This window comes from Ceratina calcarata, unplaced genomic scaffold (assembly GCF_001652005.2).
Source record: "Ceratina calcarata isolate Rehan_Ccalc_2016 unplaced genomic scaffold, ASM165200v1 scaffold267, whole genome shotgun sequence".
Taxonomy (NCBI): Eukaryota; Metazoa; Arthropoda; class Insecta; order Hymenoptera; family Apidae; genus Ceratina; species Ceratina calcarata.
In genome coordinates this window covers 180,438-195,379 of record NW_017148872.1, presented here as the reverse complement: position 1 = coordinate 195,379, position 14,942 = coordinate 180,438, and the positions used below count along the sequence as shown (strand labels likewise).

General features: G+C 37.3%; 4 protein-coding genes across 6 annotated transcripts in view; 3 read left to right on the top strand and 1 right to left on the bottom strand.

Annotated features, from left to right (window-relative positions):
• phtf (putative homeodomain transcription factor) overlaps positions 1-997 on the top strand; it is a 7,987-nt gene extending 6,990 nt beyond the window's left edge. Inside the window, exon 16 of the mRNA XM_026812214.1 lies at positions 11-997. Coding sequence (XP_026668015.1) covers positions 11-41 — 31 coding nt within the window. The 3' untranslated portion in view covers positions 42-997. The remainder of the gene's footprint in view (positions 1-10) is intronic.
• Positions 998-1,100: 103 nt separating this feature from the next.
• On the bottom strand, positions 1,101-2,991 carry eIF2alpha (eukaryotic translation initiation factor 2 subunit alpha). Its single transcript, XM_018021867.2, has 6 exons — positions 2,727-2,991; positions 2,281-2,526; positions 1,977-2,208; positions 1,670-1,902; positions 1,480-1,595; positions 1,101-1,408 (listed from the first exon to the last, which is right to left on the bottom strand). The coding sequence occupies exons 2-6, from the start codon at positions 2,516-2,518 to the stop codon at positions 1,226-1,228; spliced, it is 1,002 nt and encodes a 333-aa protein (XP_017877356.1). The 5' UTR covers positions 2,519-2,526; positions 2,727-2,991; the 3' UTR covers positions 1,101-1,225.
• A 171-nt stretch (positions 2,992-3,162) lies between these two features.
• Positions 3,163-7,610, top strand: Usp20-33 (Ubiquitin specific protease 20/33). The gene is made up of 4 exons (XM_018021861.2): positions 3,163-3,780; positions 3,891-5,645; positions 5,732-6,003; positions 6,083-7,610. Exons 1-4 carry the CDS (start codon positions 3,338-3,340, stop codon positions 6,385-6,387), a joined length of 2,775 nt encoding a protein of 924 aa, XP_017877350.1. The 5' UTR covers positions 3,163-3,337; the 3' UTR covers positions 6,388-7,610.
• A 170-nt stretch (positions 7,611-7,780) lies between these two features.
• On the top strand, positions 7,781-14,905 carry VGAT (vesicular GABA transporter). 3 transcript variants are annotated; one of them, XM_018021862.2, is made up of 4 exons: positions 7,781-8,395; positions 9,315-9,626; positions 9,803-9,932; positions 10,105-11,289. In XM_018021862.2, the coding sequence occupies exons 2-4, from the start codon at positions 9,334-9,336 to the stop codon at positions 11,287-11,289; spliced, it is 1,608 nt and encodes a 535-aa protein (XP_017877351.1). In that variant the 5' UTR covers positions 7,781-8,395; positions 9,315-9,333. The 3 variants fall into 3 exon arrangements, with proteins under 3 accessions (XP_017877351.1, XP_026668016.1, XP_017877352.1); XM_026812215.1 differs by lacking the exon at positions 7,781-8,395 and adding an exon at positions 8,422-8,585; XM_018021863.1 differs by lacking the exon at positions 7,781-8,395 and having other exon boundaries at positions 9,334-9,626; positions 10,105-14,905.
• Positions 14,906-14,942: the final 37 nt, after the last annotated feature.

Sequence of the window (14,942 nt, the reverse complement as noted above, 5' to 3'; positions counted from 1 at the left end):
ATGTTCTGAAATTAGCAGCGGATTTAATAAAGGTAATGTAAAAGTTAATCTCTTTTATTTGATTACAGGATATAATTAATTTACGTCTTATAGGAACTTGAATGTCCTTTTAAAATATCTGGTCTATCAGCCAACCCGTATTTGTATACAATTACAAAAGTGGTACTATTATCCGCTCTCTCGGGAGTGCTTTCAGAATTACTTGGTTTTAAACTTAAACTGCATAAGATAAAAATTAAATAAAATGAGGGACATTGTAATACATATTTATTTCCGTGTAACTACCTCATGATGTTAAATAATTAGTAGACGTAAGAGTTTTGCAATTAAATATTGCAGTTACTCGTAGTATTTCGAGCAAACGTTTCACAAAGATCTACTTTTATTCCTTCTACAATTTACGACTATATACATATAAAAATGTATGTACATTTTCATTTTGTGTTCTGTATTATCATAACGACGTCAGACGACGTAAAATTAATAAACTGCTGTGATTTTCTGTGAAAAGGAAAAGTTTTACAATTAATTGTTTTAGTAAAATTTCTATGTTGAGATATTGGGAATAAATATTTTGTCTTGTTTAAAAATGATGTTCAGTTTGTATAATAATATTTCTGTTCGAATTATGAGAAATCTATTATATTAACGATGAAATGTAAATGTGATTGTTGATGTTGCCTACATGAGTCAAACACATACGTATTGATATTTTGAACATGTAAGATATTTAATAGTGTGTATACTGTACATACTTGTTTTAAGTGGAATATAAAAGTATAAAACGAAACGAAAAATAATGCTTGTATAGTTATATGTATACAATATTATACATGCTCGTGCATGTTTAAGTTAGATACATTATGTAAACTGTGTTTAGAGAAATTCTAAAATTAAAAGATAGTACCGATACCAAAAATTCATGTAAGATCTAAGTTATTTTTGAAATCATTTTGCGTGTATTTCTATGTGTTAAATAAATAAAGATGAATAGATATTTTGCTTCTTTTATATCCCTACCAGGACAACTTTCCTGTTGAAAACAGTTTAAGTATTATTAATTTGTTTATTTATGCAGTTAATAAAAAATTGTCTATAAATTATAATACATTGATCTTAGTGTATTTATTTCAAATATTCTGCATGTCTATCAAGGCAGTAACATACTTGGAGAAGTATGATTACGATTGAAGGAGGACAGTGAAATGGTCGATTTATGTTCCATTCATTCCTCTTCTTGAGACTCGTTCTCGGGTTTTGTATCATCGTCTCCTTCGCCACCACTGAATCCGTCCATTCCTTCCACTTCTTCTTCATCATCGTCACCAGCGACCTCGGCGTTTTCGAGTTCAGCCCGTTCCATTTGTCTCGCCAATTCTGCCTCATCAGTCGCAGTAACAACCTTCGGCTATAAATTCAAATAATATTATTATAGATACAAGTGTTTAGATACATATTTACAGTAAAGGAGAAACTTACAGCCATTTGCACATTGAATACGCCTCCTAACGATGTTATCTTACTTTGTATAGCCTCGATAGCATCGTTTAATGCTTTTAAACCATCCTGCTTCTCAGGTGTGGATGTTGTCATGACTGAGAGAGGGATAAGACGATTAGTTTTCGATTTTAACGGGGAACATTTATAATCATCAGAATAAGTATTGTACCGTATAAGGGTGGTGCAATTAAATTAATTTTAATTGGAAGTTCGTCGGTGGAAAGAGCTAAACCAGCTTTCAGAGCAGCTTTCACTGCATCGATTCCTTCGTAACCGTAGCATGCTACCTCTACATCTGCCCTAATTTTCACTGCTTGAGAAGTTAGTTTCCGCTTGATATTATTTAACAGCACTTCCTTCGTATGCTCATCTAGACCACACTCCGCTAAAATAGATGGATCCCTAAAACAGTAGTATTTTAGCAATCCTCAATTGCATAAATAGTATCAGTCCTGTTTATAGTTTTTCACACTTACAAGACAGACTGTTTAAAGAAATCATATGCCGAGGCTTTTTGTTTCTTATATTTCTCTTCAAAATGCCATGCAGTCTTTTGATATAGCTCCTCCAATTGATCGTCGCTATCATAATGCAATAATTCTGCAACATGTCTCAGGATTGAATTAACAGCTTTTGCTTTTGCATATCTTTCCGTGCATCTCTCTACATCCTCAGCTGATACACGACGTTTACTGAGATCAATATATCCTAAAGTAAATGATTAAATTTAATACTACTAAATGAATTTGAAGATTTCATTTATATAAAACATTTGTGTACCTTTCTCTTTGTCGACCCTGATTACAACAACTGGTTCAGTTTTTCCTACTCTAATAAGCTTATTGATAGATCTGATACGTCTTCTAGACAATTCAGAGAGGAGGATCATACCCTCGATATTATTATATTCCAATAAATGTACATAAGCTCCCATTTCAGCTATACTCCGTACATTTACCATTACTACATCTTCTACCTCTGGATATTTCTGCTTGTAAAATCGACACGACAACACCATTTTTATCGCTGAGAAATAGAATTGATGTATGTTAGTTTTCATATGTAGTTGATTAATAATACATTTTGAATTTCTCTGTTCACGTCTAAGACTATTATGTTTTTCAATTGGTAATATAGAAAACGAGAGGCTAGAAAGCCATAGGTTATCGTTTAAGTTTATTTTAAGAATAACTCGAACAATACTGTAATACACACTTTATAATTACCTGAGAATATGAATATATTTTCACAAGAACTAAAAAACCGTTTCCTTATACTATCAAAATACACGTAGCACGTATAAATCTGTCAAAGTGCAAAATCTGTCCATGTGCACTTCCTCACTTGATTTTCAACCAAGAGAAACACTACCACAGCCATTCAAGATTATCAACGTGATGTTTGATCCAGTATCGTGGGATCTACTATCGTTAAGAAAATATTGAACTGTTACATTGTTTCATGTAAGAACGTGTACTTCATAAATCGTCACGATTCAAGTACACGTATTTTACAAATGATTTTTTCTAAAAATCGTTAATGATCTTGTTAACAAAATAAAAATCGGTGTCGGCCGCGATCATGCACACCAACGTACGATCCGTTTCTTACATTGGCTGTCCGTTCATATCAACGAATGCTAATATATTCTCGACGCATCTATCTCCCATGACAATCGTTTTCGTGGATAATATGTTCGATCGCGAAAAGCGACATGTCCCAATCAGGTTAAAAAATGATTGTAACGTTAATCGAGTCGCGTGTGAGCCAAATTTTGTACGGATGTAAGGAACGAAAGTGTACACGCGATTTCGCGTTTTACAATTAACGAGAATAAATGAAAGGACGAAGTGACAGGATGCCGTTGGTCTCGAGGAATTGTCCTCACATTGCCAATCGTGGTGATCTCGCGGTCGTTGAGATCGTTGTGTCTCAAAAGGAAAGATTCAAGAAATGTAGCGAATGCGATACAGACGGGCCTAATTTGTGGCTATGCTTGTTCCCGGATTGTCGATGGGTCGGCTGTCCAGAAACCCACTTGGACCATAGCACTGTACACAACCAAAAATTTCCTAATCATTGTGCCCACATGAATCTTTCCACGAATCGTATATGGTGTTACTCGTGTAAGAAGGAAGTCATAACGATCAGGGGGATACGGAAAGCACCTCGGTCGCCTAATCAAGTGGATGCAAAAGCACAAAAAGACAAGTTTGCTGGTGATGCACCCATAAACATAGATTGCAAAACAGATGATCTTAATAGACTCATATTGGATAAGTAAGTATTAGCACAGTTTATTTTAATTACACATACATTTCCTTGTAATCATAAGAATGTATTTGTGTGAACTGTGAAAAAAAAATAATTTTTCGTTTCATAAATAACAGGTTCTATGGCGACCTGATAAATCGAGTAAATTACGAGAAAGATGGATCGTTTAATGAAAAATCTGGTGATTCACCGGATAGTACAGATTCAGATGAGAGTAAAGATTTTTCTGGGAAGTTAAGAGGTCTTGTCGGTCTCCAAAATATTGGTAACACATGCTACATGAATGCTGCGCTTCAAGCTTTATCAAATGTACCACCTCTGACACAATTCTTTCTGGATTGTGGTCATATGGTTAGCTATATGTCCAAAGATAGAAAACCTGGTTTAAGCTTAAGCTATTTAAACCTTATTCGAGACATGTGGAACAGGAAAACAAGAGGATATGTTGTACCACATGGAATTTTGTCTGGAATTCGAGCTGTTCACCCAATGTTCAGAGGATATCACCAACATGACACTCAAGAATTTCTAAGATGTTTTATGGATCAGTTGCATGAAGAATTGAAGGAACATATTGAAGATGATCGCGATATCGCGTTAAGATTAAAGGGATTAGGCGAACAGTCCTCGGACGAAGAAGAGACCGAGATCGATGGGACTGGTTCTAGCCAGTCGGATGCCGAATACGAAACCTGTGATTCCGGAGTTAGCGAGCAGAGTTCTCTTAGCGACGAGGGCGAACGTGGTACGAAAAGAAGATACTCTCGCGTGTCTCAGTCAGAGAAGCTGAGGAGTAAGTTCACGAATAGAAGTATAAAAAAATCGAGCGTGGATCAACCGTTTTCTCAACCGCAAAGATCGACGCAGAATTCGCCTGTAAAATGCAGGACTAAGAAACAAATGAAAACGCGAAGCATCATCAGTGATATATTCGACGGTAAACTTTTAAGTAGCGTACAATGTCTTACTTGTGATAGGATTTCAACGAGGGTGGAAACGTTTCAAGATCTGTCATTGCCCATTCCGAGTAGAGATCACATCGATATGTTGCATCAGGGGCCTCTGACCCCGCAAAAGGCAGGACCATGTTCAGACGTCGTCTACGTGACTAACCAATCCGGTTGGTTATCATGGTTCCTGCAGTGGATGCGTTCTTGGTTTTGGGGACCGGTCGTCAGCTTGCACGACTGCCTCTCGGCGTTTTTTAGCGCGGACGAACTTAAAGGGGACAATATGTACAGTTGTGAGAAGTGTAATAAACTGCGGAACGGGATTAAATTCTCGAAGGTTTTAGAACTACCCGAAATACTGTGTGTCCATTTAAAAAGGTTTCGCCACGAATTGATGTTCAGTTCGAAGATAGCCAGTTACGTTTCGTTTCCCTTAGAGGGATTAGATATGCGACCGTATTTGCATAAAGAGTGTGTATCCAAAGTAACTATGTATGACTTGATATCAGTTATTTGCCATCACGGAACAGCAGGCGGAGGCCATTATACCTGTTACGCATTAAATCCTATTGTTAATAAATGGTTCGAGTTTGACGATCAATGTGTTACGGAAGTCTCACCGGAAACTGTAAAACATTGCGAGGCTTATGTGTTATTTTATAAAAAGTGGTCGCCGGAGATGCTGCAGCTGCGTGATAAAACGATGGAATTAATGGAGATCTCATCGAAGGAGGTGTCCGGTCTGAACTTTTTCGTGTCCCGACAATGGATAAATCGTTTCAACACGTTCTCCGAGCCCGGGCCCATAGACAATTCCGATTTTCTTTGTCCACACGGTGGTGTCAATCCTGTTAGAGCACAATTTGTAGATAAACTTAGTATGCCTATTCCGCAAGCAGTTTGGGAATATTTATATAACACGTAAGTGCGTCGTCCTCGATTATTTTTACATCTCTTCACATCGGCAATGAGAGACTTTAAAAAAAAACTGAAATTTATCATTTCAGATTCGGAGGAGGTCCGGCGTGTACGCATTTATACGAATGCCCAAATTGCGAGGAGAAATATGAATCGCTACAGAAAAGGAGGCAGTACGAAATGGAAGTGTTTCAACAATTGAACCACAATACTGACAATCCTACAGCTATTTACGGATTGGCCATGGCTTGGCTGCGACAGTGGCAAAGTTTCGTAAGGGGCAAAGAGACACAGCCACCTGGACCGATTGACAACAATTCTATTATAATAAATAAAAACGGTCAGAACATCCTTAAAGTTGGTAAGTTGTAAAACGTTTAAAATTGTAATATATTTATATATAGTATATATTTGTAATTAATATTGGTTTAATTGTGCAGGCTCAGATTACGGGCAAATACCAGAAGAGTTGTGGCAGTTCTTTTTAACTACTTACGGTGGAGGACCAGAACTAATGTTACATTCGTGTCAAAGACCTGTCTCTGCTCAGTCAAACGTATCGCTACATTCCACTTCGAATTCAAATTTAGATCAAAGCTTTAAATCAAGCCGCACGGAAGTAAAAACCAACAAACTGTGTATGGCCAGGAGTTCGGAGACAATTTCTCAGCCGGACAGCGCTATCGAAAGTTTAACTTCGGATAGTGACTCGCATCAAACGCAAAGGGACGGCGGCGAAATTTAAATGAAATTTCTTCAATACTATTGCTAAGTATACAAATTACACTTCCCCATGGACATTAAGATACGATTGATCTACTTGTACGAAGGAAGATTCCATTTTTAGCTGTCGTGTCTTAGCTGTGTTACATTTTATTGTTAGATTTTTAAAACGAAAAGTATCTTCTCCGATGAAAAGGGAACTTGCACAGTCCTAATTGTACAAATACAACGTGAACGTCACCGAAAAATTTTAAAAAGCGTCTTCGTGTCATTCGCTTGTACGTTCTTACCTTTTTGTTCGTCGGTATGCGCAATTTCGATGTAAATCCGTGGGTAATTATGCATATAGTTAGCGGGCAATTAGTACAAAATTCGGTAATCGCGACTGTGCGCATTAATTAAAGACGAATATTTAGCTATGGTGTTAACCCAGGCCGGCGACAAATCGTCAGTCCTCCGACTTCGGTGACAAATTTAATACCTTTCTCTCTTTGTACATTTACTATGTAATATCTGCGTGTCATTCCTGCATATACACAAGATGTTAAAAGATCGTTTAAAATTATATATATTTTCTGGTTTATACGCATTCATTTAAAAAAATGATACAATGTATATTAAATATACGCGTATGAGTGAAAGACTGAAAAAGATTGATTTAATTTAGCAAAAATTGTTGTTTCATGATGATTGAAATACGATATTGAACGGGATCTACAGTTTTGCTGAACAATAGTGATGCATTCAAGCTTCGTACTGTAGCTAATAGAAAATCTGGAACTTCTACTATTAGCCCCTGCCACTATGATTATCCTATAAATTCATCGATCTGTACATTCTCGTAGTAAAAGCTAGAAACGTTTTCCTTACTCACGGCCTTATATCATTACTAGAATCATTCAGTCCAATCGTCAGCATTCTTGTTTTTTATGCAATATATGTTGTAACGAAGTATTCATATTGTATGCGTGTAATGGACTGGTTGGGTGCGACTACAATTTCAATTAATGAAGAAGAAAAACGCAGGGACACAAACAATTGTAAAGTTATACCAATTATTAATTATCACTGTGAAAAGTAACAAACCTAAGATAAATAATAAACACGTTGGTTTATTTATTAAATGATACATTGGCTCATTGTGACATTGTTAATATTGTATTAAAATAAATGGTAAAAGAATTTCCTATTACGATATAGTTATAACGCGATTAAGTTCTGTTCAAAATAAACTATTTACGATTATGATCTTTACTTAATTAAAAATCTTTTCAAAACTTAATTTATTTACATAAAAGCTCTCGAAACTTATGTGTTCGGTATCCAAATGCGATTAAATAATTTCCAAATTGATTATATATACGCATGGCTCAATGTTAATATCTTTTACGAATACACAGTTCTAATGCAGGATACCTATTTCGTTTCTTCAATTATTGATGTTCTGACGCTCTTTGTCACCTATTGATATCTTATTCATTTCTAAACATTATATACATGGTTTATGTTTCCTGCAGATTCAATTTTGTTCAAAATAAAATTCCTTATTCCTTGATACTTCAATGCCCTAATCCAGTTTATCTGGGGAGACGTGACTTCTGAAATACAGTACTGACGCGTTGAAAGAATGTCTCGTGGACCACATCGATCGAGGCTTGCGCGTTCGGGGGATGCTGGCCATATTCCGCTGATCTGATCTCCCAACCCCGTGTCACACCGACCCCGTAGCCGTAGTCTATATCGCGATTAGGGACTCGAGGATCGCGGTAGACCGTAGACGACCATGCGGTATCGTAGTCCACGTAGCTAGACGATCTCGACCCTTTATTTTTCGAAAACACATTTCCGTTCCGCGGGAGCACAGCCCGCCGTTACGCTGGATCCTCTTTCAGTTGAAACCTGTCTCACCGTCTGGCCAACGAAACTGGAGAAAAACCGATACGGCGCTCCTAGCACCGAAGACAGCTACGTCCACTGCGTCAGCTGAAGTTTCATTGATAATTCCTGACCGAATTTCGTTCGTCGTTTCGGTAAGTAATCACTGAAGGATTCGACTCTTCACTCGAAACTCGATAGTACCAGAGATCAAGGACGAAGTCGTACGGGTTGTACCGTACGTGCACTGTTCTCGGATAAGTTTAAAGCAATTGAATAGAGTAAATGTGTTGAAAGATCGTTAAGGGATTAAACATCGAAGTTGTTAAGCCTTCGGTTACAAGGGTAGGAATTCCTGTTCTCTATCAAAGCTTCCATTTGTATGGAATTGTGTCAAGCATATAGTATATCCGACCATTCTTCTCGCACTCGAGCAATTAAAATGACCTTTACGCACTGTGTCACATCTGTCACTGTGTTACTTCATTTTTACTATTTTTATTGCCTTAGAGAAAATGTAGAAATAACGTTTTTCGAATAACAGTTATTGTAAAATTCGTTCTCGTTAGGATTTTCAATTTTATCATTCGGATCAACCGAATAAGTAATTCTCAATTATTTTAAATAATCCGATTTGCAAACTACTTGGTATCCCTCTTTCGTTTACTTGTTTCTTACAGTTTTCTATGTAGTATGACGTCATTTTCAATAACACGAATAACAGATTACAAGAAATGTCGAATTATATCGGACACTGTTCCTTATTCAGAACAGTCAATAAGTACTTTCGCGTTTCACATCTGCTCTTTGTTTCATTTCAAATACCTTAAGAAATATAAGATTAATCTCATCGAACGAGATTTCAGCCTGTCTTGCCTACTAAACATTATGAATTCATTCCGTTATTTTAAAGTTTAACTCTCTCGACAATCGAAAAAGGTAAAAGATACATGAAAATGCATACACGATGAAATAAAGTTCTTTGTGAATTTGATGTTTCACATCGTACCATACATTTTCATCTCCCCGTCAAATAATAGGAATAAATTAGATTCATAATTTGTTTGTTTATAGAAGCAACGAATTAAACACGATGGCCGACTTTCGCGGGTTCTACTCACGAATTCCATCGTTGGGTGCGACATTTAACGTTGCTTGGGAAACGTTAAAGGCTAAATGGCCAGAGAACAGCCCCTGCATGGAGCTTATTCGTGGCCCTGGTCCGAACGCGCAGCGAGCTGCGAGCCAGAGTAGCCAGGGCCAGTTCAAATCGTTCGATGAGGGCCGCGATAACACGGAAATGATGACCATGAATGGAGATCAAGCGTATCGGGACCAGAACAACGTAGCCGTCGCGGAGGACTCGTTTAGCTATCAAAGAAACGGGTAAACGAACTATAAATATGCACATAAAATTTTTGGATGTACAATAAACACTTGCAAGCGTCGCAAGACTTATAAACGGGGTGCATAACAATGCAACGCTTATTCATTCATAATGATATGGATTATACGTATGATACAAGTTTATAGACGGCTTAATGGATTTTATGTTTCCGCAGGGACAAAGTTAGAACGGGAAGCGTCAGCAGCGGCGAATTTAGCGAATACGACGAAGGTGGTGGTGAATTTGGATCCGGAGTGAAAATTAACGAATGGCAAGCTGCGTGGAACGTTACGAACGCTATTCAGGTACTCCCTTTTAATTTATTCTCCTAAATCGTACGCATGATAGACATCCGTGATTTTTCTTATTACTTTTCTAACAATTCTTACTTATGTTTCCAAGGAAATGTATGTACGCTTAAAATAAAATCTGTTAATACTCGTATCGAGGGAGTATCGTAGTTGATTTACTTTATAGGGTATGTTCATCGTATCGTTGCCGTTCGCCGTGTTACGGGGCGGTTACTGGGCGATCGCTGCCATGGTCGGTATAGCGCATATTTGCTGTTACACCGGGAAAATACTCGTCGAGTGTCTGTACGAACTGGACACTACGACCGGGCAACGTGTACGCGTACGGGACTCGTACGTGGCCATCGCTAAGGAATGCTTCGGGCCGACCTGGGGAGCCAGAGTGGTGAACATCGCCCAGATCATCGAGCTGCTGATGACTTGTATACTGTACGTGGTCGTCTGTGGTGACCTGATGATAGGCACGTTCCCGGAGGGCGCGATAGACACCAGAAGCTGGATGATGCTGATCGGTATATTCTTACTGCCTCTTGGTTTTCTTAAGTCCCTGCAGCACGTCTCGCTGCTCAGCTTCTGGTGCACGATGTCGCATTTGTTCATAAACGCCATCATCGTCGGTTACTGTCTCTTGGAGATCGGCGACTGGGGCTGGTCCAAAGTGAAGTGGACGATCGACTTCGAGAACTTCCCGATCTCCCTCGGGGTGATCGTGTTCAGCTACACGTCGCAGATATTCTTACCCACATTGGAGGGCAACCTGATCGATCGATCCAAATTCGACTGGATGCTGAACTGGAGCCACATCGCAGCCGCCGCGTTCAAATCGCTTTTCGGCTGGATCTGTTTCCTCACGTTCCAGAACGACACGCAACAGGTGATCACAAATAATTTGCACTCGAGCGGGTTCAAGGGGCTGGTGAATTTTTGCTTAGTCGTGAAAGCCGTGCTCTCATATCCACTGCCGTATTACGCGGCTTGCGAGCTGCTCGAAAGAGCGTTCTTCAGGGGCAGACCGAAAACTCTGTTTCCGACGATATGGACGGTCGACCGGGAGTTGAAAGTTTGGGGACTCGCGTGGCGGGTCGGCGTGATCGTCTTCACCATTCTCATGGCGGTCTTTATCCCTCATTTTAGTATCCTTATGGGATTCATCGGTTCCTTCACTGGAACGATGTTATCGTTCATATGGCCATGTTACTTTCACTTGAAATTGAAACGAAACTCCATGGAATGGAGCGAGGTCGCGTACGATTGTTTTGTCATCTTCCTCGGAGTACTCTTCGGCGTGATGGGAGTCTACGACTCCGGCTCCGCTCTGATCAACGCCTTTGAAATCGGTCTACCGTTTTGAATGATCAGAGTATTCTTCGAATACGAGTACACAATAATGCGTGTAGATACGACATTACTCGGAGAAGTCATCATCGATTTGTAGCTTACGCTAATTTATCATTTCATTTATTTTCGCGTTCGGTCTTCGGAACAGCGAGTCATGTATTTGTTCTTCATGCATCTCTATCCAAACGGATATAGACTGTACAAAACTCGTTCTAGTACAATTCACTGCTGATGCATTCCCTTGAGAACGCGAACCTGATCTAGATCGAGACTTTCGAATTCAAAGGAAACAAAGAAAGATCTAACTTAGAAACATTATGTATTCTACTATTTGATCCAGTAGACGCGATCTAAAAGATCTAACTGTATTTTTGCTGGTTTCAAATGAAAAGGCATCAATTCTGACTGCGTGTCGTCGCTTAGAGAGATTTCGCTATAAAGAGAAATGCACCCTTTCGCTCAGTCGAATGCATACATGCACGGATATAATTACACAGATTATTCGTTTGATCGAAAACGTATATATATTATATACAAATGGTTCGAGACATTTTGAGATTGTATATTTATATTCAACCAGAACTCACACATATCTAGAAAATGATCTATTTAAAAAATGACAAAATCGTAGAAAGAGAGAGAGAAAGAGAGAACAAAGTGAGTGAATGAGTGAAAGTGAAAAAGAGAGAGAATATATTCGCGTGTATTTCGGCTTTCAACATGTGGTCCTACGTCTTCCTCACCCTTGACATAAACTTCGTGAACATTTCAGGGGGCTTTCTAGCAACGTTTTAGATTATATATTTAGCGGCAGCAAAGATGACAATATCTTGTTAGCTATAAGTAATCGATGTCTTCCACGATACAATTTACAAAAACGAACACGCACGGTGAATGACAATGACGTACAAGTTGACTAAACTCACCGTTCCGCAAAGGATTTTATAATTAACATTGCGGATCATGTAATTTCTATCTACGCGCAAACAATACGTATGTAGGTGCACCGCATTCAAGCTATTGAACGTATCGTTCTGTTACTAAAATCATTTACAGGGGTACGAGGTGTTCTATTTAAACTCAATTAATTCATGAATTTATTTTAAATCTGTTATATAGGGAAGATTAGAAGGAAATCTTTACTTTTTTAAAGATGTAATATCACATGGAACACCTCGTATAGATATGTTTTATGATTACTAAATCTTACTACGCGCCGGGGTTGCTGGAATAAGTTCTTGGTCGTGGGAGGATGTGAATATCCGAAGGTTTTCACGGTCAAGAAGTTGTTTGGCACTGGTGTGAGATACTCATATTACAGATTGAATGCACAAGTTTCGATGGATCTTAATATGCAACAATTAGATTCTGCTATTATATTAAAAGTACTTAATCAATTGTAAATATAGTAAGCATTGGACTGCGAGTTTTTATGCAGTTAGTGAAAATTGAAACGTACGAGGTGATGCATAATGTACATAATGTTCAAAACTAATGCAAGATCAAGGAAACACACCGAATATCTATGTACATATCATACTTACAGAGTATTTATATTCCATTCTTTTAAGTATATATGTAAAAATCTGCAGTCTAATAATTACAGATGCTTCGCTTTAATAATGATCACGAGAATTATAGAAGGTTTTCTTTAAAAATGAGAATGTTTTATTTTCTCACAACTGAAAATCCATCGAAACTCGCATAATTATCTATGTGCATACCTACATATGTATATTTATAACAACAATGTTAGCCTACTCTGACGTCTCATCGTCGTATAAGGAAACGATGTGACCAGTTATGTACTTAACAAGTACAATTAGTTACGTGATCCAACGTCTTCCAAGGCCGATGCAGACCGAAATAGATCATACGTTAGTTTGAGCAATATGATTGTAGCTAAAGAACTAGTCCGGCGAAAGCTGCGGGATGCTCTCAACTCTCTATTGCAATGAGGTCTCTACTTCTTGATGCATACTCGAAATGTAACAGAGTTTGAGCCACGATTGAAAGGAATTTCATCAGAACTAGTCCTTATCAATTCTTAAGTGATATCGACATCAAGTAAGACAAGAAGTTCTGTTCATTTCAAATCATCTATAATTATTCCAAGCATCTTAGATCTGGTTTCCTAAGAGTAAAGACAGAGCAAGAACGTCTCGCAGCTGCAGAAACGTGTTATTTAAATGAGATAAAATATAATACCTATAAAAAGAAGTCTTCCAATAATGTCTTCCAAGATGATAATAATATATTTAATTATACAGAATGTCCCGTTTTCGCACGCAGTGATCTCCTGAACTATAAACCGTTTCAGAAAACCTTTCGAGTTAAAACACACCCTTTGTGGGGGAGTATCTTGTAATTACAAATCGACCTTTTGTTTCTATATGGAATTATATGTGTACTTTTATTAACGATCATTTATTATCGTCATTTTTTTAACATCATACGATGAGGTGATTGCGAGCGAAATCTTAAAGAGGACATCTGTATATATTATAACACGATCTATTGATCCAAAGAAATCATTGTCAATGATATTATATAAACGTTATATTGAGAATTATAGCAGTTAAGCGTTAATTGTTAAGATTATGATCAAATTTACTATATAAGAGAAATCATTACGGAGTTAATTTAAATTAGGTTTATTCCAAACGTTCGTTTCGTCCTTTGATATCATCGACGTAGATAAACGCGACACCGTCTCGTTGGAAAAAAGAAAAAAGAAAAAAAGAATTGATATTCCGTATAGTATCGTATTCTTTTAGTTTAAGACATTATTTATTGTATGTATAAATACGCAGCTTTGATTATATATAATTGTTGACCAAAGACAAACAAACTTTAGATAAAATTAGATGAAACGATATTGTGCATGGAATTGTAATTATGATAATTGCAGAACGAATTAAAGTTCTGATCGGGAGCTTGAAGCAGAAGAGAAAACGGTACGAATAATGTTATTTTCCCTCGTAAATGCACTCTTCTTTTTTTTTTACTTTAAAATAGCACGCTAAATGAAACTATGTATACGTACATATTTTAATATGATTGACGAGATTTTTTATGAATATATTTACGATCTTTACAAACGTCGTTTACTTATGAAAAAAGTTGTTATCAATTCATAGTTGCATAGCCACCGATGAATAATAATCAGGAATAGGGAAAGCCTGTAAAAATCGTTAAAGCCAAGTTAAAGTAACAATTCGATATCTCATAGTGTAAATGTCGACATTGTGATTTACGTATTTCTTAATTTTATTATTTTATTAGAATTACGAAGCTGTTTAACAAATACAATTTTAATTACACGAATTGTTTTATATAAAGTAACAAACTAATGAATCTCAGAACTTTAGAACGATTTTATACAGGTTTTCCCTACTCATTCTCGTATTTCAACGTGCGTAGAATTACGGCGTTACGAGAACAAAACTTGTAACGCACTATTATTTATTAAAGCCTTAAACATAAAGAGAAAAAGTCGCATCGAAGTTCTTTACATGTGGTTCCATGTAAGAAAAATTTTAACAAGATGTGTGCAATTATATTAGATTGTAATGTATGAAATGTTCGTCCTTCGGTTGAAATAAAACTGCTTCTTTTTGACAACACGATTTATCAGTGCTATCTCTATCATGCTACCTTATAAAA